Source organism: Brachypodium distachyon, chromosome 1 (assembly GCF_000005505.3).
Source record: "Brachypodium distachyon strain Bd21 chromosome 1, Brachypodium_distachyon_v3.0, whole genome shotgun sequence".
NCBI classification, from domain to species: domain Eukaryota; kingdom Viridiplantae; phylum Streptophyta; class Magnoliopsida; order Poales; family Poaceae; genus Brachypodium; species Brachypodium distachyon.
The window spans coordinates 17913046-17931409 of NC_016131.3; the positions used below are offsets into that span (position 1 = coordinate 17913046).

At 47.9% G+C, this 18364-nt stretch overlaps 4 protein-coding genes across 4 annotated transcripts; 3 read left to right on the top strand and 1 right to left on the bottom strand.

Annotated features, from left to right (window-relative positions):
* Positions 1-662: 662 nt before the first annotated feature.
* Positions 663-2887, top strand: LOC100842525 (putative anthocyanidin reductase). Its single transcript, XM_003562697.4, has 5 exons — positions 663-906; positions 1023-1192; positions 1268-1480; positions 2107-2501; positions 2602-2887. Exons 1-5 carry the CDS (start codon positions 801-803, stop codon positions 2732-2734), a joined length of 1017 nt encoding a protein of 338 aa, XP_003562745.1. The 5' UTR covers positions 663-800; the 3' UTR covers positions 2735-2887.
* A 2625-nt stretch (positions 2888-5512) lies between these two features.
* LOC100843133 (putative anthocyanidin reductase) lies at positions 5513-8905 on the top strand. The gene is made up of 5 exons (XM_003562699.3): positions 5513-5901; positions 6043-6212; positions 7487-7699; positions 7803-8185; positions 8375-8905. The coding sequence occupies exons 1-5, from the start codon at positions 5793-5795 to the stop codon at positions 8505-8507; spliced, it is 1008 nt and encodes a 335-aa protein (XP_003562747.1). The 5' UTR covers positions 5513-5792; the 3' UTR covers positions 8508-8905.
* A 619-nt stretch (positions 8906-9524) lies between these two features.
* Positions 9525-12281, bottom strand: LOC100843435 (PLASMODESMATA CALLOSE-BINDING PROTEIN 3). Its single transcript, XM_003562700.4, has 4 exons — positions 11958-12281; positions 10983-11216; positions 10618-10651; positions 9525-10188 (listed from the first exon to the last, which is right to left on the bottom strand). The coding sequence occupies exons 1-4, from the start codon at positions 12028-12030 to the stop codon at positions 9915-9917; spliced, it is 615 nt and encodes a 204-aa protein (XP_003562748.1). The 5' UTR covers positions 12031-12281; the 3' UTR covers positions 9525-9914.
* Positions 12282-13717: 1436 nt separating this feature from the next.
* Positions 13718-18247, top strand: LOC100842829 (ribosome biogenesis protein WDR12 homolog). Its single transcript, XM_003562698.4, has 14 exons — positions 13718-13945; positions 14044-14144; positions 14247-14353; positions 15194-15229; positions 15325-15407; positions 15543-15610; positions 15700-15810; positions 15951-16085; positions 16622-16765; positions 17133-17241; positions 17324-17460; positions 17556-17591; positions 17668-17806; positions 17941-18247. The coding sequence occupies exons 1-13, from the start codon at positions 13795-13797 to the stop codon at positions 17758-17760; spliced, it is 1311 nt and encodes a 436-aa protein (XP_003562746.1). The 5' UTR covers positions 13718-13794; the 3' UTR covers positions 17761-17806; positions 17941-18247.
* Positions 18248-18364: the final 117 nt, after the last annotated feature.

Here is an 18364-nt window from a genome sequence, read left to right on the forward strand (position 1 = left end):
ACTTTCTTGAACTAGATCTTCTGCCTTTAAAAAACTTGACGCCACTGCGCCATTTGAGTGGATCAATACATAATTAATACTCCCTTCCCCGCAGGAATCATGTGGTTCGGAAGTTGATCCCTAATTCATTAACCGGTCGAAAATTAACCCAGTTCATCAGTTGATATCTCCCGTTCGGTCTTGTGAATACGAAGATAACTAGACCCGGGTGTCAGTGTCACACCGAGGTCGTCATCAGTCACAGGGGCCGGGTTACCGTTTACCGGAACCATGCATGCACCCACAAACCCCAGGGGGATCGGATCTGCCTGTCCTTTTCGCACGGCACTGCCTTCTTTTCCTTGTGAGGCTAAGCTGATGAACAAGGACCATATGTCCACATCCCTCGTAAACACGACACGAAGCTCCTTTCCATCGTCAGCACAAAATTACGTCGTCGATGCCTCCATGGCAATCCTTTCCTCGATACAACACAAAACGCACGCTGTTGCGCCACATGAGCACTTCTCACACGGAAAACCCCATGTTTGTCCGGGTGCCACGCCAGGGATTGCGTAGGTAACTACAGGCACAACTCGAGACTTCCCGATATTTTCTCGTAATAATCAGTGGCTCCCGACATCTGCTCGCGAAACCCCCCCACTCTTCTCTATATATGCAACGCGGTGGGACACCGCGCGCCAGTTGGCGTGTCGCGGTGCGCCAGCGGATTAGATAAGGTCGATCGGTCAGCTCATCGGACTGATATATAAAAAGCTCGGTTAACTAGGTAGGCGCCGGAGAAGAACAGATTATCGGAGATGAGCAGGGTGTGCGTGACCGGAGGCGCCGGCTACATCGGCTCCTGGCTCGTCAAGAAGCTCCTCGGCCGAGGCTGCATCGTCCATACCACCTTGCGAGACCTCGGTACGATTTGATCGATCGACCTACACCAAATTTTGTTCTTCTTTCTCCGTTTGCGTTTTCTTCTCTGATGGATGGAGTTCAAATTGGTGGTCGCGGCGCGTTATATATATATGCAGGGGATGAGAAGAAGACGGGGCTACTGACGGGGCTGCCGGGCGCGACGGAGCGGCTTGTTCTGTTCGAGGCGGACATCTACGACGCCGCCTCCTTCGAGCCGGCCATCGCCGGCTGCGAGTTCGTCTTCCTCGTCGCCACCCCACTGCAGCACAACGCCGGCACCTCCAAGGTAATTTGATTCATTCACTCGTTAATTTTTTTTAGCCAGTCGAAGAATCTGTCAGTCCATTTTCTGATTTCGCAGTACAAGGACACGACGGAGGCGCTGGTGGACGCGACGCGCGCCATCCTGCAGCAGTGCGAGCGGTCCAAGACGGTGAGGCGAGTCATCCACACGGGCTCCGTTCTCGCGGCGGCGCCGCTCCGGGAGGACGGCACCGGGTTCGAGGACTTCGTCGACGAATCCTGCTGGACCCCGCTCGGACTGCAATACGACCACAGCAACGAGATAATGGACGTGAGTGCGCTAATTCCTCCTGTCACATGTTTATGGCCTGATACCGACACGGCGACACGGCGACACCTTTCAAGTATGTTTTCACAAAAACACGGCGTTTATTAGAAATTGCTGAATGATAGATTCCACTAGGCATAGGCCGGCACAGCAAGGTCAGGGGTTGACAAAATAGGCAGCGGCGGCTGGGCCGATGGGCGGCGCAAAGAAAAAGAATAGAGAAAAGGGCCACAAATGTAGATCTGAGGCCCGCCCAAAGCCAGGAGGCCAACACAAAGTCACAAAAGAAGAACGGAAGGTCCTCTCAAAAAAAGAAGAAGAACGTAAGGTAGACTAGAACGAAAGACGGAAAGAGGTTGCATAAGAACTCGGAATTAAAATTATGAATTTGGAATTAAAATTCGGACTGCTCAGATAGAAACTAGTACTACTCCATTCCGTACAGTAGTACTTCCTCCGTTTCATACTTCTTGTCGAAATTTTATATGTATCTAGACGCTTTTTAAGAATATGTACATCCATTTTTGGACAAATTTGAGACAAGAATTATGAAACGAAGGGAGTACTTCTTACTGCTCCTTAAGGCTTAATTGATCACGTTTGACTTCCATGAATGGACGCACGTGCAGGCTTACATACCATCCAAGACCCTGTCCGAGAAGGAGCTACTGAAGCACAACTCCGAGGGCGAGTCCACGGCGTTCGACGTCGTGGTCCTGCTGTGCGGCCTCGTCGGAGGGGACGCCCTCCTGCCGTATGTCCCCGACAGCATGCAGGTTGTGATATCGCCCCTCACTGGCATCGGGCCCTACCACGGCTCCCTCAAGTTCATGCAGGCCCTCCTGGGCTCCGTGCCGCTGGTCCACGTCGACGATGTCTGCGAAGCCCACGTCTTCTGCATGGACTCCGCCAAAGTCTCTGCCGGCGGCGGCAGGTTTCTCTGCGCCACGGCGCGGCCCAACATGGAAGACATTGTTAAGCACTACGCGGCCAAGCACCCGGAGCTCAAGCTGCTGATCCCAGAGTACGTGTATATAGACGCGAATGAATTCAGTGGTTTTAACATCGATTACTTTGTGGTGGTTAATGTGTTTTGGTTTTGTGTGTGGGGTTGTTGGTATTAGGGTCGTTGGAGAGGGGGTGAGCGTGCAGGCTAACACGAACAAGCTTGTGGAGATGGGCTTCGAGTTCAAGTACGGAGCAGAGGCGGTGCTGGATGGCAGCGTGGAGTGCGGCAAGAGGTTGGGATTGCTGTGATATGCCTCCACGCATGACGACATATTGTTGGGTTTGAATGAAGAATTGTACTACAGTTTGATTTGAATATATTGTCACACTCACACCCATGACATATTGTCTCGGGTTGTTCGTTTGCATCCTTCCGATATCCTAGTGCTTTTTTAGACGTTTTGTATTTGGTGTTTTAATTTTTCAAGAAAAACCAAAAGGGCCTCAACTGATATGTCGAAATATGCAGGTAAGCAAAAACCAGACGCGGAGGGTACAAAACCCGATCGGTAAGTTGATAATATGATGAAAACCACACAAAAGTATGGGCACCACAAATGCACCTCGCCCCGCCGCAATTTAAGAATTTGGGGTACGTGACGCCGTTGGGTTGTCTCAGATTTGGTGGCGGCGGAGCTTTATGGTGGTCGGTAGCGATGGATTTGAGAAAATTGCGCCGTGGCGAACGAGGGGAGGTGAGGGCAGAAATGAAGGGATCGTCGGGTAAATTAGCCCCTGAGCCCTATATATGATGTGCATGAGGGCCGATTTAGGTGCCCGTAAAAATTTATACATGCTGATCAAGTTTACAAGCACAGGCTGCACCATATTTTACGTCGAAACCCTTAAACTTTACAGGTCGGGGCTAAAAGTGATATAAGATCCGCTAGAGATGCTCTTGTGAAGTACACTGTCTCTTGTGCGGTTTGAGTTTGACCAACTCCAGCCATGCACTACGGCAGGGCACGTGACCTGATAGTACCTCGCAGCCACGAGACACATTGGTGTATCGGACAACCACACAGCCCATTGTTATACACCGAGATTCAATAATGTCTTAGTTATCTTGTTCGCAAAAAATGTATAAAAGATAAATGGACACATTTGGGCACTGGGTCATGAAGTACTGTGACTGTGAGGATATGAAACCGGGACACTTGGGTGCTGGATCATAAACCGTGACTGTGAGGACGTGAAGCGGCCGGGACCGGGGATATGTGTCCTCGTACATGAAGATGTACCAGTCAAAGACTCGTACAGTATAAAATTTGACCCAATCGACCACATGATGTCTAATTCAAGCCACCGAAGCGGATTTTGCGCATATTATATATACGTCACATCGATCCTTGACTTATCAAAGTTCAGGGTCAGCAAGACAATCAGCTATACAGGACAACTTTTGTGATGCATGCTAGATCTTCCTGCCCCCAACGCACGTCGTTGACTCGGGAATAAATCTGCCTATTTAACTTGCCACTCAGTACGCCGTTGGAGTGAATCAGCATATAAGATAAGATTATAGCTGTCAAAAAGATTAGCGGGGATGATTAACCCCCCGGGAACCATGTGGACATGTTGTTGGAATCTCCAGCTAGCACCCTACGTATAGGCGGCACTCGTATGGTAATTAACTAGATTGCGCCTTAGCCGCCAGGCACATTAAGAGTAATCAAATGATCGATCAGCACCAGATAGGACGAACCGACGGTAGATCCTCGTTTCACTTTCATGACGATCGTCCTCAGCTAGCTGGATCTATGAAATCAAAACGCGTGCAACCCAAATAAGTCGTTAATTCGATCGTCAGTCGTCACAAGATCTAGGATATACTCCTATATGGGATTATGGATACCACCACTTGTACACTTGCTTAATTTGTACACTTGGTTTGACATCTCAAATTAAGCTTGATGTCTTGCGGGTGTAGGCATGCACAGAAAAATGTATTGTTTCCTTTTCTTCTTCGAGACTCGAGAGGTACATGTAATGTAGCTTAGTCCACATTATACAGTTTGGAGTAGACTTTGGACCTCAGGATTTGCTTTAATATTAGCACGTCCACTTAACGACCTCTGTCGGAATAACCGGACGATGTATGCGTCAAACTGCAAGCCAATCATGCATGCACTGATGTACGTAGCTGCATGACCATTCGGTGGATCTCATATCGTATGGATTTCTTGAAAACCCAGACCTTAGATGCCGGGTCGTCGATCACCAATTTTAGACTTGCGATGCCATTAAAGTGGACCACACGTCGTACACATACTATAATGTTATACAAATGATTAACCAACCATTATAACGCATAAGCATAGCCTACACAAGCATGAAAATCCGCCAAATGGACTAGCAAATAATAATAATAATGCCAATTTAACCCATCAGCCCCTCCAATCTCAACGTAGATAACCTTTCATATTTTGTCGGATGCAGGTTAAGTGGAGTCTGACAAAAAATATTGAAGATTGGAGAAATCAATTAAGCGTAGGTCCTAGCATTTTTACAATTTTTACTCTCAACCCATAGGCGGCTGGGCCAAACATGTCATTTGGCCCAAGAGAAGGGCGAGGTCCTTACGGGGCTGCCCAAATAACATGCTTTGTCGTCTTAGGTTTCACACTCGGCAAAGAGTTTTCTTTTCGTTGGCCTCCCTTTTTAATTTTTGTTAAGCATAGTACTATTTGTCCCAAGTTTATGTATCCAAAGTAAGCGGGTGGCTATCTTTAAGTCGTCTGATTTTTAAGAAATGAGTCTTAAATATCAGTCGACGTTTCTAAACCGCTGGGTTAATCGTTGGATTGAGATCCGATGGCTAACATATCAATTAATCTCTGCCTAAAAATCAAGCGACTACTCCAGCCACGGGTGCACAGCTGTGCAGGTTACTCTGCTGGGTAGTTTCGGTACAATATGCGGTGAGTTTACGCACCTTCTGTCGTCACATGCCTGGCACATATATATTGTTCGGAGAAACTGCAGCGCTCGATCTTTACAAAGTCTCTGTACCGGCCTCCCGCAATCCGCGATGGTGGTGCCTTGAGGAGAACAACATCCAGGATTAATATATGGGTTAATATGGTAATATATGGCCATCGTGTCGTGAGTCCTGACGTGCAGCACCGCCCGGCCTGCGCTTACACATCGGCGTACTACTGGTACTAGAAAACTCAGGTCTTGGCCCACGCAGCTAGCGCGCTCACTTACTTAAAGCGGCAGGAAGTGCCGATCCAGCAGGCAGTGACCAGAAGAAAGAGCGAGTAACACAGCAGAAAAGAGAAGAGACTGATCGAGGCCGGAGATCATGAGCAGCCGGGTGTGCGTGACCGGAGCCGCCGGCTACATCGCGGCCTGGCTCGTCAGGAAGCTCCTGGAGCGCGGCTGCGTCGTCCACGCCACCTTGCGGAACCTCGGTACGTGCTTGCCCGTGTATTATACAAACATCGATCGCTGTCGTGTCAGCCGATCGATCTCGCCAATTAAGCTCTGGATTGTAAGCTGCAAGTAAACTGAAAGAAGAACGCATGATTAATTTGATCCATGTATGCCGACAGGGGATGAGAAGAAGACGGGGCTGCTGAGGGAGCTCCCTGGCGCGGCGGAGCGGCTGGTGCTGTTCCAGGCGGACATCTACGACGCCGCCACCTTCGAGCCGGCCATCGCCGGCTGCGAGTTCGTCTTCCTCGTCGCCACCCCGCTGCAGCACGACCCCACCAGCACCATGGTAACTACCCCCACGAGAAATTTCACCGTCAGCCATTACTACTTCAGTTCGTCCATCGCTCGCAGGGTCGCACCTCGCGTTGATTGGTTCCACTAGCTAATCACTCTGTGCCTAGCTAGCTAGTAGCCTGTTTGATTTGTAGTTCTATACTGTACGAGCGTTTCGTTCTGTAGTTCATTTCTTACCATTCGTATGCTGTTATGGTCGGCCGGGGCGGTTCTTAATTTAGTTCGCGCGCTGTCTCGTTGTCCCGTAGTCTATACCGTCGGCCTTTTGGCCGCTAGCGGCGCTCTCCCGCTGACTTTTTGTCCTTTGTCCTGCACGCTCTATCGCTGGCAGCCACGATAACCGTCTCGTTGGCCAGCCCCTGGCCGGCGTTCAGCGTCAGAAAATATTCAGATCACACGGGCATGATGCCACGATTAGCTTTGCTCTCCAATTAAGCTGGGACGACACCGACCGACCGACCTCCCTGCAGTATGGGATGGCCGGATGTAGTCTTCAGAATGCCGAAGTTATAAGAAGAAAACGACCTTTGAGCCTCTTTGAGACGCCAATGTCACGTCCGGATAATGCAAGAAAACAGAACGGCAAAGTCTGATCCGTTTTTTTTCCTTGTATGCATGCTCGATTAGTTAAGAGTATTATGAAAGGGGAAAGAGCATCAAAGTCTTATCAAATTCTCTGTTTGCTCTCGAAAAGATTCGACCAAAGTCCGAAGACGTAGTACTCGAGTGCTGGAGCAGGTCAATTGCGACGTAAACTATTGGAAATTATGCACAAGACAAGTGACCGTCGCTCCATGCGTTTACTCTCGCGTCCAATGAGATTTCTTCGGCTGGCTTATAAAAGATCAACGATATGAACCGAAGCGAAGCGGTCCAACGCCCACTGATAAAATTGGAAACTGTCTCCGTGTCGAAAAAGAAGAAGAAGAAACAAAGTGGAAACTGTCGGGCGAGGGATCGGCGTGCGCAGTTGTTAATTCTCGCGCGGTCGCTCCACTGTCTCGCTGTCGTAGGCCCTGTAGTTCTGTAGCGTTTCGCGTTCTGGCCGCTAGCATCGTGGCCTCGCCCTGGCGCGCTGACTTTTTCTTTCCTCCGGTCTTGCTTGCACGCTCCATCCATATCAGCGAAGCGTGCGTGATAGCGTTGCACGGATAAGATACCCCGTGGCAGATTTATTTGGGACACCTACCGACCGTGACTGTTTTACTACCAGCTGACTGTTTTGAAGTGATCTAACCAATATAATTTGATCGATTGTTTGTGCAGTACAAGAACCCAACCGAAGCAATCGTGGACGCGTACCGCATCATCCTGCAGCAGTGCGAGCGGTCCAAGACCGTGCGGCGCGTCATCCACACGGCCTCCGTCTGCGCCGCCTCCCCGCTCCGGGAAGACGGCGACGGCTTCAAGCCCTTCATCAACGAGTCCTGCTGGTCCCCTCTCAACCTCACCTACGGCTTCACCAACGATCACCTCGACGTAAGCAAAACAAATCTACAACATCTCATAAAAAAAAAACGTAACGTACATATACTTTCTAACAACAACAAAATCAATGGCGATCGACGCGTGTGAAATGCAGTCGTACGTGTGGTCCAAGAGCCTGTCGGAGAAGGAGCTGTTGAAGTACAACGAGCGCGAGAACCCGGCGTTCGAGGTGGTGACGCTGGCCTGTGGGCTCGTCGGCGGCGAGACGATCCAGCCCGTCCTGTGGAGCAGCATCCCGATCATCGTGGCCCCGCTGACGGGCAACGAGGCGTACCACAACGCCTTCAAGTTCATGCAGGCGCTGCTGGGGTCCGTGCCGCTGGTGCACATCGAGGACGCCTGCGAGGCGCACCTCTTCTGCATGGACCGCCCCGCCATGGCCGGCCGCTTCCTCTGCTCCGCCGGGTACCCCAGCATGCAGGACTACGTCGCCCGCTTCGCCGCCAAGCACCCCGAGCACAAGATTCTGCTCAAGAAGTATGTCTCTGGTTTCCTACTTCTTCTTCCGTATGTTTGATATGTAGTGCTTCCTCCGTTTCGAATTAACTGACGTGAATTTGTATTTATTTTTATAGAGTCCACGTCAGTTAATTTATGACAGAGCGAGTATATTTTTTATTTTTTGATGTGCGATTGGTTAATGCATGTTGTCTTTGTTTTGTGTAGGGTGGCAGGTGAAGGGGTGAGGGTGCAGTCTGATACGAACAACCTCGTGGAACTGGGGTTCAGGTTCAGGTATGGAGTGGAGGAGACCATGGACTGCAGCGTGGAATGCGCCAAGAGAATGGGGGAACTCTGATCTATGTGTGGCCTTAGCTATGCAGGGGAAATCAAATTTGAATTCGAGTTCTGCGTTCGCGGTTGCCATCTTGGATTCAAAGGATGATTTTTTTTTTCCTTCGATATTGGTGTGGTTCGTTGGTAACCCCCAGGTACTACTACTGGACCGGGTTACTTCTTCCGCCAGTAGTTGCAATGGGATTCCTAATAAATCGTACGTGTGGCGTGTTCTCGTTGTTTGAACGGTGAAATCTCTTCCCGTTAGAAAAAGAGAGGTGAGATACTGAGATCCCCCATGTGTCAGGTTCAAATATCGTGTTGAAATTTAAAAGTTTGTGTCTAATGTTGGGTGATCTGTAAATATAAAGAAGTTCATGTATTCTCGCAAAAATAGTTCAGATATTGAGTCGCGACTAATTTGTGGAGCCTGTCCCAGCCTCTGACGTAAACACGAGCCCAGAAGATACCGGCTTCCGCTGAAAGCCTGTTCAGTTTCTAAAGCCCGGCCCGCGATCTACTTAAGGTCGAACTGGGCCCTCAGCTCCTGGGCCGCTTCGGCGCGGCATCCACTGATTCCGATGGGTGGTTATGCTGTCAAAAGAAGAAGAAAAAACTCTCGCCGGCTACCCAGAGAGCAGAGAGAGACTGAGAAAGGAGAATGCACGGGCAACAGTACAGTACATTGGCATGCCATGAGCCAAGCAACCGTACAAGCGTACAACTACGAAGGCAGGCTGACTCTGGCCACGGCATTCACTCGTGAGAAGCGGATTCATGCTTTGCTGTACTATTATATCTATCACGACCAGTGAATCAGGGACGCTATCATAGGTACGGAAGCACTGCTCCCGTTGCCCCGTCCGGCATTGCATGATGAACTGTCGCATCCGGTATTCCGGTGGAGATCTATATTATATGATGATACACTAGCTAGGCAACAAGCTGTGACAGCATCAGATGGAGCCCACCTGACCTGGATCTGGATGAGAGGGATCATGATTAGTGAGAAATTTGGCATTTCAGAGGAACATGGCAGTGAGCTAGGGGAACTTGATCTCGCATGTTATTGGTTACAGTCTGGCAATGCCCCACGCTCCCAACAACATTCTCATTCAAACTAACCAACTACTGGCTGGCTCGCCTAGATTTACAAGAATGGGAGCAGAGAAAGGAAGACAAGAGTCCTTGCATGAAGTGACATACGTCCTACTACCAAAATCACGGAGTACAGATCCTGAAACCCACGCAATGCATATATGCCATCGACACCAAACAAGCAGCAAGAGTTTTTGGGACAGGAGGATGACACCTTCAGATGGGTTTAGGTTTTTCATCCTTTGTCCATAGATCACAAAGCTCATGCAAGGCTGCAACAAGCATTACCAAAAACAGCTTTTTTCTTCGGGTGAATTCGACCCGTCTAAATTTATGCAAACGCTAGGAAGGAGAGAAACACGGCCAGGAAGGCAGCCGGTCCAGCAGCCTTTGGATGCAAGCCCGCTGCTGCGGTGTCCATGCTGCTTGTGCCCATTGGACTTAGGCCGCCCAGCCCGGTGCCTGTAGACCCAGTGGTAGTGCCGGTTCCCATGCCGGTGCCGGTGCCGGCAACGGGCGTGAAGGTTCCTGTTGTGCCTCCGGTTCCAGTCCCAGTCCCCATCCCAGTGCCAGTGCCAGTTGGAGACGTTGATGTTCCAGCAGCACTGTGTAACGAAAGGAAATTTTGTCAGTGTTGTTGCAGTTCTGATTCTAAATCATGCTGAAACACTCGGTGCCTGCGTGAAAAATTCTTTACTGTTACTCAGAACGAAGCCCTGGATCAAGATTATTTCACAAGCAATACTAGTATATCTCAACACGGTAAGGCATGGTATGGAAAATATAATTCTATAAACAGAATTATCTTGCAATAGTGCAGCCTGCTACTTGACTGTGTGCGTAAGTGTCTCAAAAAAGTACTCTCTGTCTGCAACAAAAATGGTACTACTAAGCACACCTCAAACATACAAATGAAGACTGTTGTTCTTAGAGCTTCGTTTGGTTCACCAAGAGGAAGTGCGGTTTCCATTCAAAGATTCAAAGCAACAGCGTTTTTAAAAATTAAAGTGAAGAAGTAGTAATGTATAGTATACCTTGCACTTGCGGGGTAGGAGCAGCCGGAAGAACCTGCAAGCGAGCAAAAACATAAGAGGTTGTAGAAATAAAGGGATGCCGAATTGACCGACAAAATGGTAAGAATTGTGCAGAAAATTGCCGTATCCAAATACAGAGATCAGAATTATGTCTAAAATGCAAGATCAAACATAATCTGATTCTAGTTTTAATATCTTCTGGCCCAAAAAATAGGCAAGCGTCAGTCTTAGAATAAACAAATGTCAGCCGGTGGATTCCTGAACCTCTTTTTTTTTTTTTTTTTTGTGGGTATTGGATTCCTGAACTTGATGGCAAAGGCAAAACCAGGCAATGACAACACTAGAAGGTACGGAGTATTACTTACTCGGGTCGCTGGTGGTGAGGACGGCGGTGCCGGTGAAGTCGCAGGTGGCGCCGACGGCCCTGTTCTTCTGGAAGTAGCTGTTGGCCGCCCAGGAGCAGTGCGCGACGACGGTGTTGGGGTTGTAGCACGGGCCCTGCTCGTGGATGGAGTTGCAGTCTGCCCCTGCCCCGCACGCGTAGTCGATGGTCTTCTGCAGCGCCGCCTGGGCCTGATCTGTCTTGCACACGCAGAAATCTGCACGGAGGAAAATATTAAGGTCGGGCGTTTCCAGTAATAAAAGGCGGTGCGTGCTTTTCCTGGTAAGTTTCTTGCTACGCGTGTCACAAAATGGCCGCGGTGCAGAGAACGGAGAAAGGGATGGTCGACGTATGCGACAAATTAAAGCAGCGAGAAGATAAGAGTGAGGTTTGCAGACAGAGAAGTCGAGAACAGGAAGACGGGGGAGAGCGCCGCCTTCTCCATTTAGCATCTTGCTACCGGAATTTTTCACTTTCTTTTGGAGAGGAGAACCAATTGATGTTTTACTTTGGGAAAATCCACTTGAGAAGAACACGTCTCCGGGAGGAAAAGAGCGGAGATCTCCTGACAATTTCTTTTCATTGCGTGTTGCTCTTGAGTGATTTTAGGCATAGCCGCATAGGATTAGTAATCCCGGATCACCTCGCGTTCGCATGGCAGGGAGGAAAAAGGGAATCTAGGGAAAAGTCGAGAAATCATGACCAGAGTAGGCGGTGGTTGGTCAGGCCACTCGACGAGAAATTGAGCCAAGAAAGGAGAGAAAACTTGTATACGACCTTCCAAACATAGAGCACTCACAACATCACGAGTGGAAAAAATCACTGAGACAACGAGATGTTAAACTAAGTTCAGCAGCACGAACGGAGGCTTCGCAGTCAATAGTTTAGTCAAGCCCAGGAAAAATCCAAGGAAAAAGTCGGACGAAGGTTAGAAAAAGACCGGAGCTCACTCACTCACCAGAGGCAACGAGAGAGACGGACGAGAGTAGCAGCAGCAGCAGCAGCAGCAGAGCCACCGGCAGCGCCTCCATGCCGAGCGAGCGAGCTAGCTACCGCCAGAGGTCCTCGGAGCACGCGTTTGCGAGAGCTCTGCGAGGCTCGCAGGTTTGATTGCGGGCGATTATTATCGGTAGGCCAGGTTCCGTTTCTCTTCGTCTACTGGAGAGAGACGGAGACGAAGACAGAGCGAGTGAAGAGGAGTGAGAGTGTGTGTGCCGGACTGCAGGTCGTGTGTGCCTAGGGACAATTTTTGACACGGTTGCAAGTTGCGGCGACATCTAGCGTCTGGGGGACTGAGCCGCACGCCCGCGCCCAACCGCGTTTGCCCTGTCCAGCCTTTTCCTTTCAAAGTTGAATACAAATGGGCAGTTTCCTACTTTCCTTCTGCGGCAATGGCAGCTTTATTCCCGTAAACAAATACAGCCACTTTCTACCATTCTCAATATAAACTTTTTTGCCGCTCTAGTATATTTTTGAGCACCAGCGGGCGCATTCGGGGCTTCCAAGTGAAAAAAATCCACGCTAGCCATTCGTCAGCAGAAGGAAACCACACAGCCTCCGAGGCGGAATTTACAGCTTTGCCGCAGCACCCAGACAATAATCCAGTGGGCCCCACATGGGCAGACTCCCCTTCCTCACGCCTCGCTTGGTTTTGGTTTGGTCCCCTTTTGCGATATCCGACACGACCGACCACCATTCTCATGCGAGTCATGGTAACAGAACAGACTAACAGTGGCATGGCACGCTCGAATTATTACCTGGAGCAGCCACTGTCCAGAGAGTGGTTTCCTCGGTCCTTCGGTTTTCTTTCAGGGGCGACGCGACGCGTTCGCCCAACTCGACCCGCCCCCTGGCTCGGCGCGAGATTCTGGATCGTGCGGTTGGTGCGTGTGGGCTACGGGCTACAGGGAATATATGCTGCTGTTGCGAGTGGACTCCCGAATCGTCTCCATGCGCTCCCGATCAAAAAGTTTGGCGTATTTTCTCCACAGATGCTCGATCGATTGAACGAGGCGGAAGAAAGAATGGATGCCGCCAGACCTGAGCTCTGGACTTGACGCGTAGCATATGTTCCCGAAGTTCTAGACGTCCTGGTTACCAAAAAGAAGAGGACGTCCTGAACTCCTGATCGTGGTCGACGACAAGGGGTCAAAACCACGTACGTTGAGTGCGAAAACAGATCAGGATCGATCTTCATGTTTCCTGGATCGGTTCTCTTGTCTCCTCCTCTGACCTCCGGCACGTAGGGGCAACGGAATGTTGTGCGAGCTCGCAATCCCGTGCAACTCCTACTTCTTTCATACGGATAGCTTTGCTGCTGACTGAACTAGCAACGAAGCGAGGCAGTGTAGTGAAGATGCCCCCAAAGGTTGGCACACCAACTTTTGCCGTGACAGTACTTGCATTTATTTGGGTTGGTGACTACTGACAACAGCAGCAGCCTGGCTGCCTGGCCTAGTTCCTGGTGGGCCAGTGGTTAAGGGCCGCCGCAACGGACCAGCATCCCATCCTGCATTTTTTTTGTTTTTGAGCGAAAGCATCCTGCAAATGAGCCGGAAGGCCCGGAATACCCCAGGCCGTGTTGAAATGTGAACAATGAGATATCTCGAGGGGTTTCCTGTAAAGGGGAGTAGATAGTTTTTAACCCGTCCTTTCCGAGTTCTCGTCGCTGCAACCGGGCCCCGCACTCCAAAACCCTAGCCAAATAAGCCTGCCCACCATTCGAACTCGCAATCGCAAAACCCTCCTCAGACCCTTCCCGCCGCCACCAGCCCCCATCGTCCGCCGACGACGCCATGGACGCCGCCGACCCGTCGCGCCAGGTGCGCGTGCGCTTCGTGACGAAGCTGCCGCCCCCGCTCCGCGCGCCGCCCACCGCCATCGCGGTCCCCGCCGAGCTCTCCCGCATGGGCCTCTCCGAGATCGTCAACCGCCTCCTGCTCGCCGGTGAGCGCCGGGCCACCCCTAAATCCTAATCCTCGCCCCGGTAGGACGAGACGTCCCGGGGATTTTCGTTTTTCTGAACCAGTCCCTCTGTTCCGCAGGCGAGCCGGACCACCAGGCGCAGCCCTTCGACTTCCTCGTGGATGGCGAGCTCGTGCGGATGCCGCTCCAGCAGTTCCTGCTCGCCAAGGGCATCTCGGCGGTACGAATTTTGTGCTCGGAGATTTGTTTCTCTTTTTTTGGGCGTGCTGTGAACGTGGTTGTGGAGATCGTCTGGGGATTTGAGGTGTGAACGCTTTTGCAGGAGAGGGTGCTTGAGCTCGAGTACGTAAAAGCCGTGGCGCCGAGGAAGCAGGAACAACCCTTGCCACATGATGACTGGGTCAGTGCAGTTGATGGATCGAACCCAGGGTATGTCTCCGGTGCGCTGAGGATTTAGGTGGTCAATTGTGAATTATTTTGTCAGAAACTTAGATATTCTTTTCTTTTTATTTTGTGTTAATGTGTGTATTAGTTGCCTTACGATCCTACAGAACAGATCCTGTTCAAGTAAGGTCGTTAATCTGTGTATTAGTTAGATAGCACGAGCTTGTGTTTTGGATTTGAAGTGGATAAGTGTTGCCCAAAAATACAATAACCATGTCCAGTTCCAGTTCACATTAGCTGGTACTTGAGCTCTTGAAGGTTAAGTATTATGGTCAGTCCGCTGGCATAAATAGCTCTATGAAAACTTTAGTCAACAATTGTTTAGAGCATGCTGACACTTGCTTCCACTGTGGAAGCAGGGCATATTTTGTGATTAAATGAGACTACTGAGGAATGCATTCAAACTTGAAACCAAGTGGTGGAATTGGCGGGCAAATTCATAATCTTATATGCTTTTGTGCTCGGTCCATTTTGAAGAATGAATTTGGTTCATCCACATGAAGTTTGCTACATAAAGACATGTCCTTAGATCTTTTCTTGAGGGCATGCATATGCCTCAAGTATATGATATCTATCGCCAAGGCAATGATTTACAAAGATTTCTAAGAACTATAATGTGCCTATATGTCTCACTTAGCCAATATTTTCAGTACTTCCCTACCAAGAAGGTTCAGTATAGTTTAGAGAAGTTTGATTAGCTAGCAATGCAACATCTAACCACTTTGACTTCTCAAATAAACTGGTTACATTGCTTAACCTTATTTTTATTAATGTTTTGCTTCCGTGTGGATTCCAGTATTGCTAAATTACTTAAACCTTTTACAGATTCATATTAACAGGTTGCTACGATGGTCTTACAAGGTATACATCTATCAAGCTTTTTAGAAATAAGGCACATAAACAGTGTCAAATGTTACACTTCAGTATGTAACCCTTTTATTTACATTCTTTCATAGAGTATGGAAAGATGCAGATGTATGTACTCAAATTTTGGAGGGGCACAGTGGCGCAGTTACTTCTGCCAGCTTCATCAATAAAGGTTACCTTGCTCAATATGTTTAGGATCTGTCAAAAATACTGAAGTGTGCATTCCTTTTGCTAATTATTTTCCTATCATGGTCAATTGTCAAGACTTTGTATCTTGAAGCAATTAACTTAAATAATGCTGTTCCAGGAGTTGAAACTGATGGCAATTCGCACGTAGTGACTGGCTCAAAGGATAGGTCATTGCGCCTGTTCAAAGTAAATCTACTCAAATTTTCTTTTACAAGTCTGTAATTTCAATATTTTACTTTTTATGTCATCTTACATTATGCTATGCATTCCTGCAGTTTGATACATCAGTAACTATGAACTACCCGAAGCGAATTGGGGCTTACAAAATTCTTCCTGGTCACACATCTTCTATTCAAAGTATTGCTGTTGACCCTTCCGGAGATATGGTAATGAATTACTTTATCTGGTATAACGCATCAATGCTAGATGATACTCTTTTGGTCCTCAGTTTCTTTTGAAGATCTTTTTCGGTCCAACTACTAACATCTTTTTTCGTATCAACTACCAACATTATTTTTGTACCTAGATATGTTCTGGTTCCTGGGACACCACCATCAAGTTATGGGCCGTCGAAGGATCTGAAGAAGATGGTGATGCTGTCTCAGTGAAGAAGCGAAGAACGAACTCTGATACATCTGGACCCGAAGAGTCTCAGTTAGAGGTACTTGTTACGTTATAATCCAAATTATGTGGTCCTATAAGCATATAGTACCCATGTCGTAAAGTATTCTTTTGTTGTTGTTGATTGATTGGGTTAGGAAAATAAGGTTTTCCCCACCCAGTTTAGTGTATGGTGTTGTTTTCCATTGGACCTGCAGACAAGTAGTAGAAATACTCAAAAGAGTGAAAAATTGTTTGGTTCTGTTCAAGTCATGAGCTATTCTTGACTTCTCCATACCTCAGACTAGATCAATTTCAGCTGAAAATGGGCTTAGGCTCGATAATAATTTTAAAATCCCTGTGCTATATGATTGACTAGACCGATCCGTTCCAGTTATTCAGCTTAAAATGGCCTTAGGCTCTTTTATGTTTTTAAAATCCTTGTGCTCTAGTGGATCTTATTTGCATTGATAACCATGATTCTGGGGGCGAGGGAAGACTGACACTACATGTTATTAGAGTTGCTTGCTATTTTTTTTGTCATCAACTCATGATAAATCCTGTTCATCTCACAGTTTTGGTTCTGTTGTATCACAGGGTTCTGCCTCTTCAACACTTCTGGGACATACACAATGTGTTTCTTCTGTGGCCTGGCCTGAGCAGCGAACAATATATTCGGCATCTTGGGACCATTCTATTCGCCAATGGGATGCTCAAACAGGGAAAGAAACATGGAATATGGTATGCAGACTATATCTATAGATTGTAAAATTATGTAGGAAACTGATCTATTTATACCTGACTAGATGTGGAAAAAATCTATAGTTTGCAAAAAGATGCATCAAAACTATGCTGTTCTCCTGCTAGCATAGCAGTGCAGAAAAAAAGCAGCTTTTAAATGCATATTGATTGGCATCTGCATGCTGCCAATTGTCTCTTTTATCTCTTGGTTTTGCCTCTTGCAAACTGGAGGAAGTCCCTACTTATTCATTTACTAACTTGTAAATTGTCCAAAAATTTAAGTCTAGCAGTCATAACTCATTCAGTTCTGTTCTGTTTCATAACGGAACCGATCTGTTTTCACTTTGATGTCCAAACCTTTTTATAGTTTGCTGGGAAGGCTTTGAATTGCTTGGATATTGGTGGTGAGAGCTCTTCATTGATTGCCGCTGGTGGTAGTGACCCTGTATTAAGGGTGTGGGATCCTCGAAAACCTGGTAAATATATAGAACGCTATGTTTTATTATATAGCTTTATTGGACTACATTCAGATGAGCTCATATCTTTTTCCTCAAATAGGAACGCTAGCTCCTAGTTTTCAGTTCTCTTCGCACTCAAGCTGGATCTCTGCCTGCAAATGGCATCCAAGTTCATGGTTTCATTTGATATCATCTTCGTTTGACGGGAAAGTAATGTTGTGGGATCTAAGAACAGCAGTAAGCTTTTAATAGTCTTGTTCCCTTACTCATTTGTTCCTTTTTTCTCAGATTGCTGCATAAACATGTCACTAATGATTTTGCTCCTGTTGCAGTGGCCTCTGGCGTCTGTGGATTCACACAAAGACAAGGTATTGTTAATTTTTGGTTTACCTTGTCCATACTTGTTGGAAAATAGAGATGCTCAACAACAATCACTGGCTGTAGGTTTTATGTGCCGATTGGTGGAAAGGGAACAGTGTGATTAGTGGTGGGGCTGATTCCAAGCTGTGCATCTCATCAGGGATTGACATAGTGTGACCAGGAAGATTCCCTCCCATATGTTCCTTGTGCCTGTGCTAACGAGGTTTAAGCTTTTCACAATTTTCAATCGCTTAAAATATCATTTTTTTTCTTTTTACATAGCTAGGTTTAACTTCACCCCGGTATTGAGCTCTTTTGATCTTTTGTAGCAAACTGATACTCAATTCCGCATTACAGGTTGACAAGACATCCCTGAAAGCCAAACCATGCCAATTATGGCTGGAAGTATGTGCGCCCTTTGTCAGATTAAGATCGCTATTGGCTGTTCTGTACAAGTAGACCTACACTACTACAATAGGGATTCCCCCAGTTTTGCAATCAAGTATTTGTTGTCTTACTCTATTCGCTGGTACTCTCCAGTACCAACAAATTATAACAAATGTTATGACTCATAATTCTGAGTTATTTTTTAGGTTGTCAGCTCTTCCGCTGGTTTTGCAACAAATGTTATGACTCATAATTCTGAGTTAATTTTAGGCTGTCAGCTCTTCCGCTGGTTTTGCTTCGAAAAAATTGTTGGTCTTACTGCAATCTGTTGTCCTTTCTTCACACGGCGTTTCGTCTTCACAGCTGCTGGCCTAACAGCTGTATATCTGCTTGT